Below are 18,683 nucleotides of genomic sequence, written 5' to 3' on the forward strand. Positions count from 1 at the left end.
CACACTGTTGTAAAAAGTCCTCTGATCAATATCTGCAAAGATCCAAAGCCCACAAGCTTCACAAGCCTTTTGGATTCTTCTGCTAATACAGCTTAGACAGGCCAAGCATGTGCAGCAGTTCTTTCTTGCTTATAGTTTTTTGTCTGAATTTGGGAGAGCAGAGGTGGCCACTTGTCCCATGGGATTTTAGTCCCTCAACTTTCAACTTTTTCAGCTTTTTTTCCCTGAAATGTTTTCCTTTAAGCTGTTTTTTTTGCACTGGGTGTGTGTTAGTGACTTTCTCTGCAGTTCAAATACACTCTAGTAACAAAGATCCCCCTGGTTTACATCAAATGCTTCAGACTTGACCAAACCAAGAAGGGGCTCTGGCATTCAGGTGCAAGAGAACACTCTTCTAGCAGGAATCAGGTGTGCCCAGAATGTTCCCTTTATCTTATGATTTCAGTTGCTTGGAAAAGAGATTAACTACATTAAACTGTAAAAAAAAAACCACACACACACACACAATTTTTTCCTCTCTCCTTCCAGTAATAATTTTAATAATTTATATTGCTGCTAAATCCACCATTAAACTGCTTCTCACTTCCTATTCTAATTTGCCAACCCCCTCTAAAATAATTGACAATAATATGTATGCTGTATATAATTTCATGGGACAATATCCAATCCATTACTAGGATTTGAAATCTAATAATTAAATTTATATGCTTGAATTAATTGTCTAGGAAAACAATCTATAAATAAGACATTTAATGTCATAGTAGCTTTTTTTTTTTTATTTGGGTGTCAATTAGGCACTGATGTAGCATATCCTGTTTTGATTGCATCATCACTGCAGCAGGGAGCATGGGCATGGAATCCAGATCTTGCAGCAATAAATAAAACTTGATTTCTAATGCTTAAGTTGTTGCTTCAACATAAGCCTGGTTTCATGAGAATGCTGCTGGGCCAAACTTCATTTGTTGTGGCAGGGTAGTTCAAGGCAGAAATGGATTCAGTTTTGTATCCCAGGGCTTTATTGACCAGAAACAGAAAAATCAGATGAAAGGAAAGCATTTCTATCACAACATTCTTTTTCAGTAGCCAGGGTGGGCAAAGCAGAGGTAAGGCTTAGGAGCAGTGATTTCAAGCTTCCTATGGAAACGCTGGTAGTTAGTTAAACTTCTGTGACCTTCCTTCCGCACTGGCTCCTCTCCTTCTGTGCTGCCTGACTTGGCAGCAGATGAACTCCCTAAAACACATCTCTAAAATGTATTTTCCTTTACTGTAACCTTGAATTATTTTCCATGTGTTCGCATTCTCTCATTCCCATCCATTATCCCCATCAGGATCATGCTAATACATTTTCCAAGTAGTGTCTCACTTTCTGGAGGTGTCTATCTCCAGAGCTGGGGCTGTTATCTCTTTGCTCTCCAAACAAGGACTGGGAAGGTGGGAGGAGGAGGAGAAAGATTTCTGACATCCCTGTGCCAGTGGGGTGGGAGTGTGAGCGAGGCAGGGAGGACATCCCTGCTCCTCACGTGGTTCCTCTTTTCCCTGAGGAGAGAGGGCTGTGGGGTAACCCTCACCCACTCTCCATTGGATCTCCAGCCCTTAGGTTTTCTCCCACCACACACTTCCCTGAATTCTTCACTTCCCAAAGAATCAGATGCCTGGAGGGGTGGATATGCAGAAAAAAGGTTTGTGTTAGTCCACAATAGAGTTTGTCCCTCTGCAGAAGGGGATTTTGTTTAAATCTCAAAGATAAATCAGATGTTTTTCTATCCAAGGGTAAGGTTTTTGGGGTTTTTTTTAAAAGAATATTGTATTAATTTTACCATGACTGAACTGATATGAGCTTGAATGGTGGAGATCTTGCCTTTTCCAAGTACAGAAACATGATGAGGCAGATTAAGCACAGCTCTTCTGTAAACTGCAGGACTTAATTCTCTTCCTGACAGAGTCAATGATGGAAGTCCTGTTGCTGTCACCAAAAGTAAAATAAAGATCTGTGAGGAGATTGGACAAATCTGCTGTGTCTATGTGGGAAAGTGGTCAGCACTAGCAGGGGTGACGTGGACTCATTTCCTCTTCCTGCAGTAAATCGATCCTGTTAATATCATCCACTCTTGTGTGTACATTGTCTGCCTGACCTCTAGAAAGCTTTTAGGGATATGAGCTTCAGAGGGAATGTGTGATCCCAGTTTGCTTCCTGCCTATTTTACAATGACACCCATGTCTTAGTTTAGGGCAAATTAGGAAGGAAAACTCCAAATGGGGATTTCCCCAGGGAAATGCCCCTCCCCACTAACTGGTCCGGGAAAAGGAAAAAAAATTCCTTAGAGAGAAGTGGAAAAAGCTGTTTATTTAACAGAAATTGAGTAATATTAAATAATAAAACCTCTTGCTGTTCGATGGGATGGCAAGTCTAGGAAGAAAAGTCCTTTTCATGTGGTGTAGCTCGGCTCGCTCAGGTTCTTATCAGTCCCTCCGGCGCTGGAAAGTGCCGAGGCCCAGGCCCCGGTGGGCCACAGGCGTGAGCTCCCGGGGTTTGGCTGGGTGTTCAGTCCAGAGCAGGTTTGAACAGATCCAAGAAAACTGGGAAAAAAACAAACAAAGGTCTAGGGAACTCCTCTGCCTCAGCTAGCTAAAACTAACTAAAATCCAGAGAGAAGCTCTGTCCCGCTGTCTGTCCGTGCTGCAGACACCACAGTCCAGGAGCGGGATGTGTGGGAGTGATGTTTTTCCTTAACACAAACTGCGCGCTTCTTCTTCCCCCTCTTTTGCTCTCAAAGCCAGTCTTAAAGGTGCAGAACTTAATATATAACATAAACTAGACGATTGGGGATACCAGTATCATAAAGTCACCCCAGGACAACCCATCAGCTCCAGAGAAAAACTGAATAAATCTCTGCTGCATTATTTGTGATCTGTGCCTGAGCATTCAGGTAAACACTTCATGAACCCCAGCCCTGGGATGTTAAACGAGGCATTTTTTCTGAGGCTGTCTAGACACAATGTCTGCCTACAAAAGAATTTGGTTATGAACAGGGCAGCATTGTTCAAAAGATGTTATTCTGCTACTGGGGAAATGGAAAGGATTTTTTTTCTTTCAGAAGCAGGGGACTGCCCTTTCCTGGTGCAGATGTCATTTCATGACCAGTGTTACTAAAACTTTTCTCCTCTGAGGCTCTCCATTATTATTAATTATGTAAAACATGCTGTCTCAAGTAAAAACCTGCTCACCTATTCTTTGACATGAAAAAAAAACACCTGGAAAGTAAACAGTATAACTTCACTTGCTTTGTTTAGAGAATATCAAATGCATCCAGGAGAGTAAATGCAGCACTGCAGGACTGCAGTAAATGTCCTGTGATGCTGAGAAGCAAGGTGTGCACCAGCTGTTTTGGCACCCTCTAATGGAAGTGGACCAGCACTTTGCAGTCTGTGGAAAAAAGGACCTCGCATGGAGTGTGCTGCTCTGCCCCAGACCTGAGAGGAGAGGAAACACACTGGGGAAAAATGTGGGTTTGGAATGAAGTTTTAAAGCTGGATGTGCTACAGTGAGGTGGAAAGACCAGTCAAAATCTGTTCAAACATTTATCTGCCTTGAAAGATGATCAGATGTTTAAGGAACTAAGGAGACAAGGCATTTTTGAACATGTCTCATGTGTCTTATGTCCAAGAAAACACTTAACTCCCTATTGCCCACTCTATCTGGACAGGGTTGTCTCAGCCATGTCAGTCAAAAGCTGACTTTGGATCTCTTGCTCTGACTGCCTGGGGCTGCTGGCCAACAGTAGCTGAACATGAGCCAGGTGTGCCCAGGTGACCAAAAAGGCCAATGGAACCTGGATTGTGTCAGCAATAGTGTGGCAGCAGGAGCAGGGCAGTGATTGTCCCCCTGTGCTGGGCACTGGTGAGGCCACACCTCAGATCCTGCGCTCAGTGTTGGGCCCCTCACTGCAAGAAGGACATGGAGGGGTTGGAACAGGTCCAGAGAAGGGCAGCAGAGGTGGGGAAGGCTCTGGAGCACAAGTCCTGTGAGGAGCAGGTGAGGGAGCTGGGAGGGCTCAGCCTGGAGAAAGGAGGGGACACCTTCTCAGTCTCTACAGCTCCCTGAAGGGAAGCTGCAGCCAGGTGGGGGTCAGTCTGTTTTCCCAAGTAACAAGGAATAGGACAAGAGAAACCACCTCAACTTGTGCCAGAGGACATTTAGATTAGGCATTAATAAAAATTTCTTCACCAAAAGGGTGGTCAAGCACTGGCAGAGGCTGCTTGGGGAAATAAAATCATCATTTTGCATTTGCAGACATGGCACCTGGGAACATGTTGAGTGGTGGGCATGGCAGTGGTGGATTACAGTTGGACTCAATGATCTTAAAAGTATTTTCCAGCCTTAATGATTCCATGGTTTTACCTGTCCATGGATGTGACTATTTTAGGCTGACCTCTGTGTGGGGTTCAGAGAGGTTGTTGTCCTTCTCTTCAGTGCTGCGGAGAGGGTAACAGGAGTGGGGAGCTGTATTTAGTGCTTCCACTAATTTCCTATTTGCATGTGCAGAGGATAGATTCTGAATAACACCATGTCTGGATGAAATGCCTCGAGCCATTTAAAAAAATTTATGAAAATTCAGTGTCCAATGGCTTCTGTGATAAAACCTCCTTGACAGTGATGACAAGAAGACCACACTTAAAGCAGAGTTCCTTGGACTATGGTTTGAAGTTCCCACTTTCCTGTGACATGGAGAATCCTTTTCATTCCAGAGTTTCCCTAGGGTCAGGCAAAATCTGTGTTGCTCAGCCTTGCAGCCACTGTTCCTTAGGTATTAACTGGAAGGTTTCAAAAACCTCTGCCTGGACACGGTCCTGTGCATGCACTCAAACAACTTAAACAGGGGAAGAGAGCAGATAAGCCAATTTTAATCTATCTGTCAATACCCTGGCTCCTAGGATTGAAAAAAATAATGTGATTTCTCAGTTGAAAAAGGCTGTGATGTCCAGAAGCTGTCACTGGTACCAGTCTCTTCAGAGACACATTATAGTTCCACCAGTGCTCTCCATGCTGTGCAGGAAATGTCACCCAAGGCAGGAAAATCAGTAAAGGTTGGGCTGTGGCTGTGGAGTTTGTTCTGTGTCTTCTTGGCACCCTGTGGCCAGTCTCTGTGAGGAGAGTTTTCTAAAGAAAGTACAGACCAGCAGTTTCCCCCTTTCAGTGTCAGGGGAGATTTGGCCACTGCTAATCCTGGTAAATTTAACCTACAGTGCTTTTTGCTCTTGGGTGATGCTTTATAGTGCCCAGAAACTGGACCCTGCAGGACAACTGATCCCTGATGCTAATTAAAGAGGCAAACCTTAAATTTAATTTTCTAGCCTTATGTTTCGAGTCAAACCCAGCATTTTATTATCTTTCCAGCTTAATCTGTAAGTCATTTGTAATGCATTTTCCTTATAAAGCAACATCTGCATATTGTATTCTTTACATGTCCAAGAAGTTCAGAGTCTTTTAGTACTTGGAGTCGAGTGGGAATCCCTGGGGTACAGTTTGGCACACACCTCTGCAAACATACCTTTTAGTTATTTCACTGCTGGGTTAAAACCTAAATGGAGGATCAAGGATTTAAGCAGCTGAATTCAAACATCTATTTGCCACATGCCAGCTGCAAGCAAAGCAAGAAATTATTATTTCAGGTGTGATTTACATAATTGACCTTTGAACTTCAGAGGATATAGCTGACACTGTCAGAGTCAAATATTGTATGAAGCTCTGTGAAACATGAAACTTGTCTTGTTAGACTATCCAATCTTTATAAATTAATGTCTGGTTTGAAAGTGTCTTTAAATGGCTAAAGAGTTTTGTTTTTATCAGGATTTATCTGTCTGATCTAATTAAAGTAGACATAGCTTACAAGGACTGCAGAATAAAAAGCATGCTTGAAGCAAGGCAGAGGTGTATAGCATTAGCACCATAAAATTGAATTTGTGGTACTCTTTCCAGTTAATCTCTATTGATTAATCCATATGCAGGAGAGTGCAGGCTCTGACCTGAACTTTCAGCTCAGGTGAAATCGTTACTACTGTGATATCAGAATTTATAAATAAGCTGTAAACTATAATGAGTGATGTTAATTAGGAAGAAATTCTTCCCTGAGAGGGTGGTGAGACAGTCACAGTGTGATGTGCCCATGGCAGTGATGCTCAGAGGTGAAAGATGGATCTTTGTTATCTCTCACTCTTCTTATCTTCCTCCCCTGGTGATTCTGCAGTTGCTGATAATTTCGTGACTGAAGATCAACAACAGAAGTCTGGGAAGCCTCTGGTACCTCAGCTGGCTCTTTATGGTGGGAGGATTTGTTTCTGGCCTCCTGGAACCTGGGGTTTTTCTTCCTGGCCTCTGTCAGCCTTGCTGGTCCCATGGCATGGGATGGATCTGCACCCACAAGGAACTGGTTAAGATCAGTACGAACAGGGTGAAGAACTTGAACTGGAAATAGTCTGAGGACTCAAAATGTTGACTGAGATTCACATTTCCCTAAGGGGCAAAAGGAGTTCAGGCAGATTTGGAAGATTTGGTTCTATCTACTTCTGGCATTTCTTGCCTGTCTGGGTCTATGCTGTGATGAGGTTTGATTTGGCCAAGTGCCTCTCTGGGGTTTGGGACTCTCATCATGTTTGTTTTCCTGGCTGGATTTTGATTAATTCAATAGTTCTATGAGTTTATTCTAACAAGATTGACAGGAAGAGACAGTAGCTTTGTTTTAGGAGACTTCACTTCCAGCTTTGTCTAATTTATGAACTTCACGCATCAGGAAGGCAATGTTAAAAATGGAGCATTAGCACTGGGGGTGAAGTGAGTCAGACAATGTGTCTGTTTTCCAGTGCATTGGCCATGAACAGTAGGGAAATTATTGAATTAAGGTAATGTATCTTTGAACTTCTGTAGTTTTGATTAAGAAGCTTCATCTTCAAATTCTGAGCCCAGAGCAGCTGTGTCATTGCTCATTAGTCTGTCCTAAAAGACTATTAGAGGAAAGCTATGGAGTGCAGAAGTGACTTGAGCTAAACTGGTTACTGTCAGCCACATAAAGTTTGCTTCTGTATTTATTGGAAGAATCTTTTCTGCACTACAATGAATACAGATCAAATCTCCAGTCAATTCCCTGGTGTACAATTAGAGAGCCCAGCTCTTTCTCACATCAGTATACAGCCAATTCCATTGGATTTGAATCCTTGAATTTGGATTCTGGGCTGAATGTGGTCAGCATCATCATCATGAAGGGACAGTTTAATGGGGAAGAAAATGTGGCTGTGTTTGATGACAATGTGAGGGTGCACACGCTTCCAAAGTGCCTGAGAAAACTGAGAAGAATGTCACCAACAGTGGGCTGAAGCAGTGTTTGATGGCTTACTATCAGGAGCTATGCTTGACAAATACACCTTTCCAGAGCAAGGACATGGCAGCCTAAAGAAATGAGTCTCCTTGCTTTCCTAAGGACCATGACGAAGGAGTTCCACAGCCTGGGCTCAGTGTTGTACTTTTCCCCTCCTCCTCCTCCTCATCCATTCTGGATGTGTGTTTTTGTGTTTGTTCCCTTCCCATTGTATAGATCACAACCCTCAAACCTTCAGGGAACTCCCCAGGAATGCCCCTGTTGCAGGTAAATTCTTCCTGCCAGTCAGTCCTTGAGAAATGTGTCTTCAGCAGTTGTTAATCTTTGCAGCATGTAACTCACAGCCACAGTAGAGCAGGACTCTGGAATCGATATTTGCACTAATCAGACTGGGACAGATATCAGACAAACTGGTTTGGTCTATCACATCTTTTAAATTTTGCTATATTTGCTATTGGGTCAGGATGAATTTTGTTGTAACATGTTATTTTTCTTGACAGTGGAGAGTCTTTATTCCCTTTTTTTCCTTTATATTTTTCCTTCTGATTTCTACTTGCAAAGCATTTTGCTCAAAGGTTAAGGTTTGAGAAATTAGCTTCTCTGAGGTACCTTGTATATAAACAAATAGAAAATAATTTTAGTAAATGTGTTCAAACTATAGTTTTTGTCCATAGAGTATCAAATCAGATTTTCCTCCATATAGCATCAAATCAGGTTATAATCAGGTTCTGAACTGAACCTGCAGTTCTGCTACTCCTGTATCTTTATTGGAATCACCTTGTTTTGGGTGCAATACCTGTATGTTAGAGATGTGCACTACCAAATTTTAGAAGCTTCAGCTCTTCTAGTGCCTGTAGGACCTTCATTAGTTCTCTTCTGGATTGAATCCATCATAGCTGCAGGCCTTTTTTAGCAGAAGAGTGTTATCTCTCCAGGATAGAAGTGCCTCAAGGAAACTGTGGATTAGTGTTTTTTGTTACTGTTAAGCCTCTCCCTTGGACTTCATTTTCCAAGTCTGATGGAAAAGGAGGAGAAGAATAGTGTCTGACAGATTCCTTATAAGAGCCATGCCGCTGAGGCAGTGTCTGTGCTGAAGCAGCTGGGATTTTGCTGCGGTCAGCACAGAACTTTTCCACAGCATTTCAGATCCGCAGGGCTGGATTTTACAGGTGTGTTCTCTGGGCTGTTCTGCCATTCCCAACACAGGTACCCCCACAAGCTGCAAGAAGTGTTTATCTCCTCTGTACGAGGGGTCATTCCCCTGAGTACTGAGTGTGGTGCCATTTCCTGCCACAGCAGCCCCAAGAAATCCTCTTTTCTGACTACATTCTTCTCCCCGTAATGCTCATTCAGCCGGTGCCAGCTCGTGTTGTGCTAAACCCAGGAAGCAAAATGAGCAGAAAGTCTTTTAAAGCTGAAGTGGTTTTCTGTGCCTGAGACCTTCAGCGGGGACTGGTGTCCCATTGTTAGCAGGGAGAGCCCACATTTATCTAATTCCTGCATTTATCTGAGAACACATTTCCTGGTGGCTGCATTTTGCTCCCTGTGCTGGCACTTGGCAGTGTTTCTATCAGAGCCTTTCGAGGAGCTTTACTTGCTGCCTTTGATTTTCATTTACAGATCAGCTGTGCCCTCTCAAGGTTAAACCTGCTTTGTCTGTCCCTTTACAAACCAACTCTTTGTGTTCTTTCAGAATGTAGAAAATGACAGAAAGTCACACTCCAAGACAAACACGAAGCAGCTGTGGGGATGGATTAAATAATCTTAATGCACTTGTTTGAAATGCTGTTTTCAGGACATAAAGGTTATCTTTTTTTCCAAACTACCAGCAAAGAGTAAACAACCTATTGACATAAAGTCTGGTGTTAACATGTGTAGGGAAAAGTGATTTTAGTGCTATTTTTCTTCTGTGAGTTCATCAAATTACATCTAACATTTATAGCTATACATCCTACCTGAGAGCTTTATGACTCCCTGTTCTAAACTGAATCCTAACCTCTCTTGGATGCCACCTTCCTGTGAATGTGGCCAGCCATCCCACACCACCTTGATTCCTCACCCATTTCTTGTTCTGTTTTACTTTTGAACTAATACCCACCTTTCCAAACCCCTCACCAGTGCAGTGCATTAAATATCTCCTGTCCAGTCACCGCCTTTCCTTGCCTGAATGGTCACCAGGTTCTTTTGGCCTGGCACAGCCTGCATGGCTCTCTGCCGTGCTTACTGTGTGCAGCCACTCAGCACTGGTATTTCCCTTGGTCTGTCTCATTAAATGGCTCAAATCAGCTCCTTTCTCATGACTAGCCCAATTTCAAATCCTACTGGTATATTTATTGATTAAATTAAAATGAGATGAACTCACAGAACAGTTAGCAAAACTCTGTGTGGGGAAAAAAAAGCCAGCACTCAGGCTTTTCACAAAACACCATGCAAACCCTTCAGGAATTGGTGTCTGTCCCACAAACAGACAAGATTTTCTGGAGACAGAATAAGTGAGAGTCTGCAATTTCTCTTTTGTTTCACTCTAAGAGGCTGTTCAGTACAAATGGAGAGGAGAGAACAGGATCTTACTTAGCTAAGTCACTGAAACCAAGCTGAATTACACAAAAACTCCAGCACCTGGTTTTTTAATCCATGGAAGAAGAGGGATCTGTCAAAGCTGGTTCATCTGCCATCTGGCATGTATTTCCTGTACCTGCCTCTAATCTTTGGCTGATTTTTGCTGGCACATTTCCAGAATCAAATAAAGGGGACTTAAGCTCAGTATTTTCACTTTTACCTGCTTTCCCTGTAAGTCAAGAACTTTTAAACTGTATACTTTTGAAAAAGTTTTAAAAGTTTATTTTCTAGCTTTATTTTTGGTCAGTGAAAATCATAGAAAAGTAGTTTTAGGGTTATTTTAGAGGAAAGTTGCTGATCATTTTAGATCAGTGACAAGACTTTGGCTGATTCTCTTGACTTCCTTGTAATCTCATTTGTCTTTGAATTTCCTGCTTTTCCCTATGGGTTTCAATGGGGAAAAAGGTGTCTGGGACATTGTTTGGTGATCTGATGGAGACATTTACACCTCCATTCAATATTCCTCCTCCAACTTTCACCTTATCACCCTTCATTGGAACCTGGAGTCCTTTACTGCCAGTGAGACTGAGAACAATAATGAGGGAGAATACTGGGATAGATTTTAAACACCCCTGCCCTCCTAACTTTTCAAATTTTTTATTAAAAATTCTGTTCATTCTATTTTTTTTTCATTTTGCTTTCTGTTAAGTGAATTAATTATTTGAAGCAGTCATTTCCCATGTCATGATGTCAATATGGCAACAGCACTAAATGCCTGCTGCTTTTCTGTTTTTCAGACAATCCCTTCCCTCTTTCACTTGTTCCAATCACTGTTTCCTAATCTAGACAGAAAAGGTAGACTTTGAGAGTAAATAACCAGCCTTTTCCATTCCAGCTTGTGTGGCTGCTCCAGCTGAATAATGAAACACAGAAAGTGCTCTGGGGTTCCCAGGGGTTTGAAAATAAGTGTGAGCTCTGCTGCTGCACCAAATGAGGGCTGCTGACCTTGGCAGTGAAACAAGGACCTCAAGCCATGGGTTATTCACCCTGAAAAAAGGGAGATCACCTTGTTTAGTCCTGAATGGTTCAATATCTCATTTCCTCAATGTCAATTTGGTGTTTTCCATCACTCACACTACAGAAAACCTGAGTGCAATCCATCAGAAGTATGTATTGGATATTTGTAAGGTAAATTAACAAGCTCATAGTAATCACTGCTTCATATTTGATAAGATGCATGTTCTGGACATCAACAGATGCTGTTTTGCTTGGTTGGTGTGTTTTTTCCTCTAGTCTTTTTTTTTTTTTCTCTCTACTTGTTTTGTTTTTCCCTCTAAACCACTGTCACATGGATTTTATTTGAATTAAGGTTTCCTCTGTGTTTTATATTCTCATGGCTGGGTTGTATTGCTGTGGTTGTCTCTGACAGCATCATCCAGAGGGGTCGATAATCCCTGACACTTGCCCTGTCTTTTCTGGATTTTTTTGGGTCTGGGAAGTCACCATCCATCCATGGTGGAAAGGAAGGGAGGTGACTATCCCCAGGCCACTGTGTGAGCTTATGGCTGCACTTCTCTCTCCCACTCATCTTTTATGAACTCACTGACCAGCAAGTTTTTCACAGAACCAAGCTCCTCAGCTGTTTCCTGTCCCATGGACAGCTGAAAATTTGGTTCACACAGTGAAGGAAGAGGACATGATTTCTAAATTTCCTTTCACAGTGGTGCTCACCTGTGTTTCAGCCACCTAGCTCACCAAGAGAACACTTTCTTTCCTTGCAAGCTCACACTTCTTCCCCCATCCCCTGCCCTTGCTTATACAGAGAAATTGAGTAAAAAAAGATCTTGTTCAGTTGACAAAAATCCAGGCATTTTTTTTGTACAGATATCTGAGAAGCCTCCCTTGAGGATGTTTACTTAGGGCTTGTTAATTAGAGGGGTTATGACAATTTCAGAGCCAGCTTCCAATTCCTTCGCAAAGATGTTGATATTCCATAATGGAAAAGAAGATCCATTTTGCCCCAGTGCATGCTCATAATTTCACTCACCAAGATACTCTTTTTTTGATCAGGTTATGAAACAATAACCTGCAAAAACAATAATTCCCTTGAAGCTAATCACTGCTGGAAAGGAGAGCCTTGCTTTACAGTCAATGACTTTGATGCCTTGGGTAGTTCAAGTAAGGATCTGCCTTGATTGACAAGATCCTTTCTATAAATTTGAGCAATTAGACATCCCAGTAGCAGCTGCTGGGGAGATCTACTGATCACAAACACAGAGATTGTGGTGCTGGTCTCCTGCTGCTCACTCTGACATCCTGAAACACCATCTGCAATTTAAAACTGCAAAAGGAATTCTGACTCCAACGAGTTAGGTGAGTGTGTGTCTGTGTTTGCTCCCTGTCATGGCTCTGGCTCATGAATAAAGTAGCAGGATTTGCTAAAGTGGCAAAAGATAAATGTTTGGTTTTTTCTGAAGTTTGTCTATTTTGCTCTATATACCTTCTTTTAAAAATAAGGAGTTTTAGCTTTTTTTTTTTCTTTGCCCTGTTGAAGGTTATATATAAACATACTCTCTTAAATCACATGTAAGACTAGCGTATATATGGTGACATATATGATATGGCATATCATATATGGCATATCATCATGTGCTGATCTAAAGCCCTGATTTAGCAAATTTAAATATTTTATTTAACAGGAGCCTAGAGACTCAAGCATCAGCCAGGCAACTGGCAGTCCCAGCTCACTTAATTTCAGTCTGTCCAGCTGAGGACGGATGGGAGCACACACCAGCCTGTGCCCCATGCAGCAGCTGACTTTCTCAAAATGAAGTGTCAGATCCGGGGGTTTTTAAGATAGATGTATTTAAATGCAATGATGATATGTGAATTGTAAAATGGACCTCATGGCTTAGAGCTGCTTTCCAGCTCTCTTTTTTTTGACAGAGGAGCTGTTCAGAGAAGCTGCTTGCTTACTTTGCTGAGACAGAAGGTCAACAAATATCAGAGGGACTAGGTGGATGCTGGGCTGCTCAGGTGTGAGGAGTTTCGAGTTCCTCTAGTCACCTTGGCCATGTCCCCCCTTGGCTGGTCCCCCTGACCAGCTCTGATCAGTGCCTTGGCAGCCTGGGTTGGGTCTGAGTTGTGCTGAAGGGAGAGCCAGCCCCTCTGGCTGCAGCCCTGGGAGAAGAATGGCACAAGTCCAGTGCACAGGGTGTTGGTACTGACAACTCCAGTGATTCTTCTGGGAGATGCTGAGATTATAGCACAAATTCAGGGGTGCTTGGCTCCCAGCGATGCAGCTATTGGCTTTGTGTGAGCTCAGGACAACCCAGACAGGGTGGTAGAGAGGCATATGCTGCAAAACAAATCTGCAATATGAAGATTTCAGTAGGGCTGAAGCATAGGCTGCTGACTTTGTCTTCCAGGCAAACTCCCAGTGCTCTGCAGGGAAAGTCTTCACACTGCTGCATTCCGTGACAGACCTTTTTTCTGAGATTTTCCACTTCTGGGAGTAGTGACCGCTCATTCTTCCACCTGCCCCACTCCTCCTGGCTGAGTGAGGATTAACTCTGTGTTTGAAGGGAAGAAGGGCTACTCCCGCTTCAGCTGAGCCCATCCACTCGCACTTCTTGCCTGCTGGGCTATGCTGACCCTCCTAACCCTGCCCTCCTCTCCCTTCTGCCCTCAGCATGAAGCTCCCCTGCCTGATCCTGGCAGCTCTCCTTGTCCTGCTGCTGTCCGGCTGCGGTGCCGCAGCCAAGGCCTCGGCCATCGACCTGCGGACGTTCGTGGGCTGTGCCGTGAGGGAATTCACCTTCCTGGCCAGGAAACCCGGCTGCCGTGGGCTCAGGGTCACCACGGACGCCTGCTGGGGACGCTGTGAGACCTGGGAGGTGAGGCTGTGACCCAGGGACATCCCTGGCTGGTACTTCTCCCCCAGGAAAAGCCCTCTAAGGACAGCCACCCACAGTGTCCTGTTCCATGATGCCCTGGTTGCGCTGTCGGCATTTGTTCTTGGTTGTCCCATCCCTCCTCCCACTGCCCCAAAGCGGAATGGGAGCCATGTGATGATATTAATGAAGCACTTATGTAATGCTCTTACTATGCAGTCTGAAAGCCTCTTACAGCTTGAACACTTAAGGAGAGGGGGGACTTTATTACTTTGCTTGAAAAAAAAGTATTCCTTGGAGATTAAGATGGAGCTCCCGATTGATGGGTAATATATTTTGTTCCAAAAAGCAAATCCCAAAGATGATGTCTGTTTCTAATTCTGGTCCTGTTTTAAGTCACTGCCCTGTACAAATATGAAGTACTTAAGTTTTAGGGGTGTACAGAGGGAGAAGGAAAGAGCACAAGTATATCCACACACATCAGAGAACAAGTTTCTGACTGTCTTTGCCGTTCTGCAACTGGAAAGCTCAAGGAGCCAATCCCAGTTTCATTTATACAGAACAACTCGAATAACTCAGAGGGATTTTGTCCAAATGAAGGCAACTACTCTACACTAGTGACCAGAGGAAGAGCCAGGGTCTGTGTGCCAGCCCTGACTCACCTTCTTCATGACTTGGTGGTTTGAGGGGAAAGGCCACCAGTGGCCAGATTCCACACTGGGATAGGGCTCCTTAGAGGGATCTATCGACCCCTGCTTCCCCCTACCCCAAAGCTCTTCTGGCAGCTCAGACCTTGCTGTATTGCAGTACCCCTGGGGTGTAGCTCAGCTGAATGCACCTGGCTGGGGGTTCTACAGCTTCCAGAAGGCACCACCATGTGTTTGGATGGGGGCTTTGTAAGAGGGAGGGTGTCTGCACATCTTCTTGCTGAAATATTACGTCTGTTCTCTCCCAGTCCGTCCTTCCTGGTTCCCAGGCTCTTTGCACAGGACAGAGGGGAAGCAAGAAATTAAAATGTCTCCCGGCTGTGTTACCTCAGGCAGTGGGCTCCCATTCCTGTGTGTGCTGACTTTTCCTGGATTCTTTGGAAAATGGGTGTCCCTGTTGAGGATAAACTGATTTTTTGACAAAACCAATGCCACTGTGGTGCTACATGGCAGGGTGGGTGTCAAGGCCTTCAGGCTCCCATCATCTTCTGATGGCTGAGGTCTCTGGCCAAGCTGATTTTCTCTGGAGGAATTCCAGACTTCTATTCTGGCTGCTGTGCCAAGAGCTTTCCCTACATTGTACAGCCATTGGTTTTTGTGGGAGGTGCAGCCTGACAGGGAAAACTGGTCTGGTTGAGGAAAAACCCCAGTCTTTGGCACCTGGTTGCACCCCTGCTCTTAGGCAGCTTGTGCACATGAAGGGTTTCCAGCAGAACGTGTTTAATGGAAAATCAATACTTTTTGGAAGAAAGCAGCTGCTTTTGGCAGCATGTGGTCGAAACGCCCAGAGTCTGCTAAAAAACAGCTTTTGGGATAATCTTTTGTCTTCCTTCAAGCAGGTTTTAATTGGAGCTTTATGCTTTAAACAAACTGAAACACATACATGCACCCACTCCCTCCATGGCAGGGCTCCAAGAGGCAAGTGTTGAATGATGTAGCCTAAAATTTATTTCCATGGCCCCTTCCACCTGATCCAGTAGCTCCTCTATTTACACAAAATCCCCTTGGGGAAACTGGGGCTCCAGATATTTGTCTTGCCTGAGGTCAGCATTTCTCCCCCGCAGAAACCAATCCTGGAGCCGCCTTACATCGAGTCCCACCACCGGATCTGCACCTACAACGAGACCAGGATGGTGACGGTGAGGCTGCCCAGGTGTGCCCCTGACGTGGACCCCTTCTACACCTACCCGGTGGCCATCCGCTGTGACTGTGACATCTGCTCCACGGCCACCACCGAGTGTGAGACTTACTGACCTCCCCTCCCAGCTCAGGCCAGGAGGGGACGAGTTCTCCCGCAGCTTCATACCCTTGCTACCTCCAGCATTCTGGAGGGTATAAATCCACCCAGAATTTGATCTTGCCCTGTAGTGCTCCCAGTCACTGACTTTTCTGGGCTTAATCCCCTCTCCTCATGCTGCTCAAAGCATTATTGCTGTAGGAACCCACAACCTTACAGTAGCAAATCCCGTGGTAAAAAGAAATATTGCAGTTTCCCTTCCTCCTCATGAGCTTTTCACTCTGTGTGACCTTTCTCCCTGCACAAAGTGCACATGGACAGAACACTGGGGTGTAGAAACACCCCACAAAGGCATTGCCCCCTTCATGACAGCCCGATTCATCTGGGGTTTAGCTTCTTCTCAGTAACATAAATGCAGTTACCAACACTTCCACCAGCTCCCCCTCCCAGCCCCATTAGTTAACCTTACCCTGAAGTCATTCAGGAATAACAGGCAAAGAAAAAGGTCTCAAGGCCAATAAAATGGAAATAAGTATTCAAATCACTACCTTGAAATTAGGGGGAATGTATACTCAGCCCTGACTCAGCCAAGGACTTAAGCTCATGATTAAGTGTTTTGCTTAATATCAGTGGACTTTTAAGCATGTATTTCAGTGCTTTGCTTAACTGGAGCCATTGTGTTAAAAAAAAATAATAAATCTCACAAGGGACAATCCCTGAAAAAAAATAAAAAATAATAAAGAGAGAAATTCATTAAATGTGCAGAACCATCTGCTTTTGTCCAGGGACTGGAGGGGAAATGGCTTCACGTGGAATTAGTGAGACTCTGCAGACCCCAAAGCATCTCTCCTGACAATTTCCAGAGTCAGAAGGACCAAGCCAAAATGCAACGATCATGGTTTGGTTTCAGCGAGCCCCTGGCTGATGTGGTGGGAAAGAGGGGGCTAAGGAAGGGCGTTCTCACAGTTCCCTGAGCTGCTCAGCTCCATGGAGACCTGCTCCTCTGAGGGTGCACACAGAGCTGGGGGACAGCCAGATGTGCTTCAGGAAAGCTGTGGAGTGTCCAGTAATGGTGACTGAGACAAGTCCAGCACAGGAAAGAGAGCAGATGCTCCACAGGACACTTCACACCTCCTCAGACCCACTCTTTACAAACTAAGGGGACACCTGGGAGCTCCCACAAGAGCCCCCTGTGACCACAGCCACACAAGTGCCTTTGTTCCCTGGCTCCCACCTGCAGGAGGACACACTCACATTCATCCCTCATTTCTCCCCTGAGCAAAATGGGAAATTAAGTGAACGAAGGAAGATTTGCCAAGGGGGAGAGGCCCACAGGAGCTCACAAAACAAAGACACCTTCTCAGATAGCCATTAGGAGAGCATTGCTGCTCAGAGTAATACCTGCACCTGTGTCCCCCCACTCACTGCCTTTTCTCCTGGATGCAGTCACCTTCATTTACAGGGACTCATGCTTGAAACTTCCCCAGGTGTCCTATACACAGTGAGACAGATTAAATTTAGCCTGTAATTTATTAGCTGATATATTTTTTTTTTTTATCTGCAAAAGCTGTACTATGACTGAGTAGGAAGAAGGTGATTTTATCACCTTTACTACCTTCTGTAATTCTGAATAGAGACTTCTGTGTCCAACAGCAGCAGAAGCAGGTTTTTGCTGATGGAGAGTTTAAATACCCTTTAAAAAGTCCTCATGTTTTGTTTCAAATTACACCTCATGATCCCTCTGATACTGTCAACTGGCATTATAGTTATTAAGGGAAACCTGCAAATTGTTTTGTGTCCTTAACAAACCTCAAAACTTTAGTATGAAAGCAATTTAAAGCAATGTGTCCCTTTTTCTGTGTGTAAAGATTTCTCACATAGAATATCTATAAGCTCCTACAAACTCTTTGCCAGAGCTGTGAACACCTGCAAAACATCTCCTTGGTGTGAAGTCATTTCCTTCGCTGAATTTCTCAGAGGGAGTCTGGCTGTGCTACAGTCTCAGGATTAGAGGCAGGGTTAGAAAGTGGCAAACTTCCTTCCTTTGCAGCCAGCAGGAAATCAGGGCTGTACCAGGACATGGTGAGACAGCAGAAACCTCAGCAAGTGATCAGAACAAAACACTGCAGGGTGGGAAAAGGGCTTTGACTGATGCAGCCAGACTGGGGAGCAGAAGGGGGAGGTGGGAAGGATGTACTGACTGAAACCAAGGCAGCAAAAGGCCACTTTGAGATGATCTTCTAGGGAGGAGAGCAAAAGAGATGCTGTGGATCTGCCCTGAGTGACAGAAGTCCAATCAACACCAGATGTGGAACTTTCCCCTCAGAAGTTATTACACTAGTAGGTCTAAATTCTGTTAAATTCACATCAATTTTCACAGTTAATATCACAGAATAGTTTGAGTTGTTTCTAGTCCAGCTGGCCTGCAAAGAGCAGGAACATCTTCTGCTAAACCATATTCCTCAGAACCCTGTCCAGCCTCACCTAGAATGTTTCCAGGGATGGGACACACACCACCTCTCTAACCAGTGTTTCACCATCCTCACTGTAAAAAAACTTCTTGTATAAATCAACCCTCATTTTGTTTAAAACCTTTACTCCTTGTCCTGCCACACCTTGTGCCCAGGCCTTTAGTTTTCACATCCTTAATGCTGTAGCTGGGGTGGTACATCCTGCTCAGAATTTGTAGGCAGTCAACACAGCCCAAATATTTCAGAACATGAGAAGTTTCTTCCCAGGCAAACATCACCTCCTTGGGAGAATTTTAATGCTCTTTAAAGCCATGGATTTAGATCTCACACCCAACCTGTCCAAAGCACTTGAACAGTTTGTCTGTCTTTGGTACGTGTTTGCAAGGAGTGTTTGCCACAAAGGCCGTAACGCCTCAGGTATTTTCTCTCCACTAAAAGCAGTGGAT

The 18,683-nt window shown here is 44.2% G+C and overlaps 1 protein-coding gene across 1 annotated transcript; it reads left to right on the plus strand.

Moving 5' to 3' along the window:
• The first annotated feature begins 13,621 nt into the window (after positions 1-13,621).
• GPHB5 (glycoprotein hormone subunit beta 5) lies at positions 13,622-15,782 on the plus strand. Its single transcript, XM_005520055.1, has 2 exons — positions 13,622-13,825; positions 15,594-15,782. Exons 1-2 carry the CDS (start codon positions 13,622-13,624, stop codon positions 15,780-15,782), a joined length of 393 nt encoding a protein of 130 aa, XP_005520112.1.
• The last annotated feature ends 2,901 nt before the right edge of the window (positions 15,783-18,683 follow it).

Source organism: Pseudopodoces humilis, chromosome 7 (assembly GCF_049639895.1).
Source record: "Pseudopodoces humilis isolate 2021_Gansu_Grassland_sample_001 chromosome 7, ASM4963989v1, whole genome shotgun sequence".
Taxonomy (NCBI): Eukaryota; Metazoa; Chordata; class Aves; order Passeriformes; family Paridae; genus Pseudopodoces; species Pseudopodoces humilis.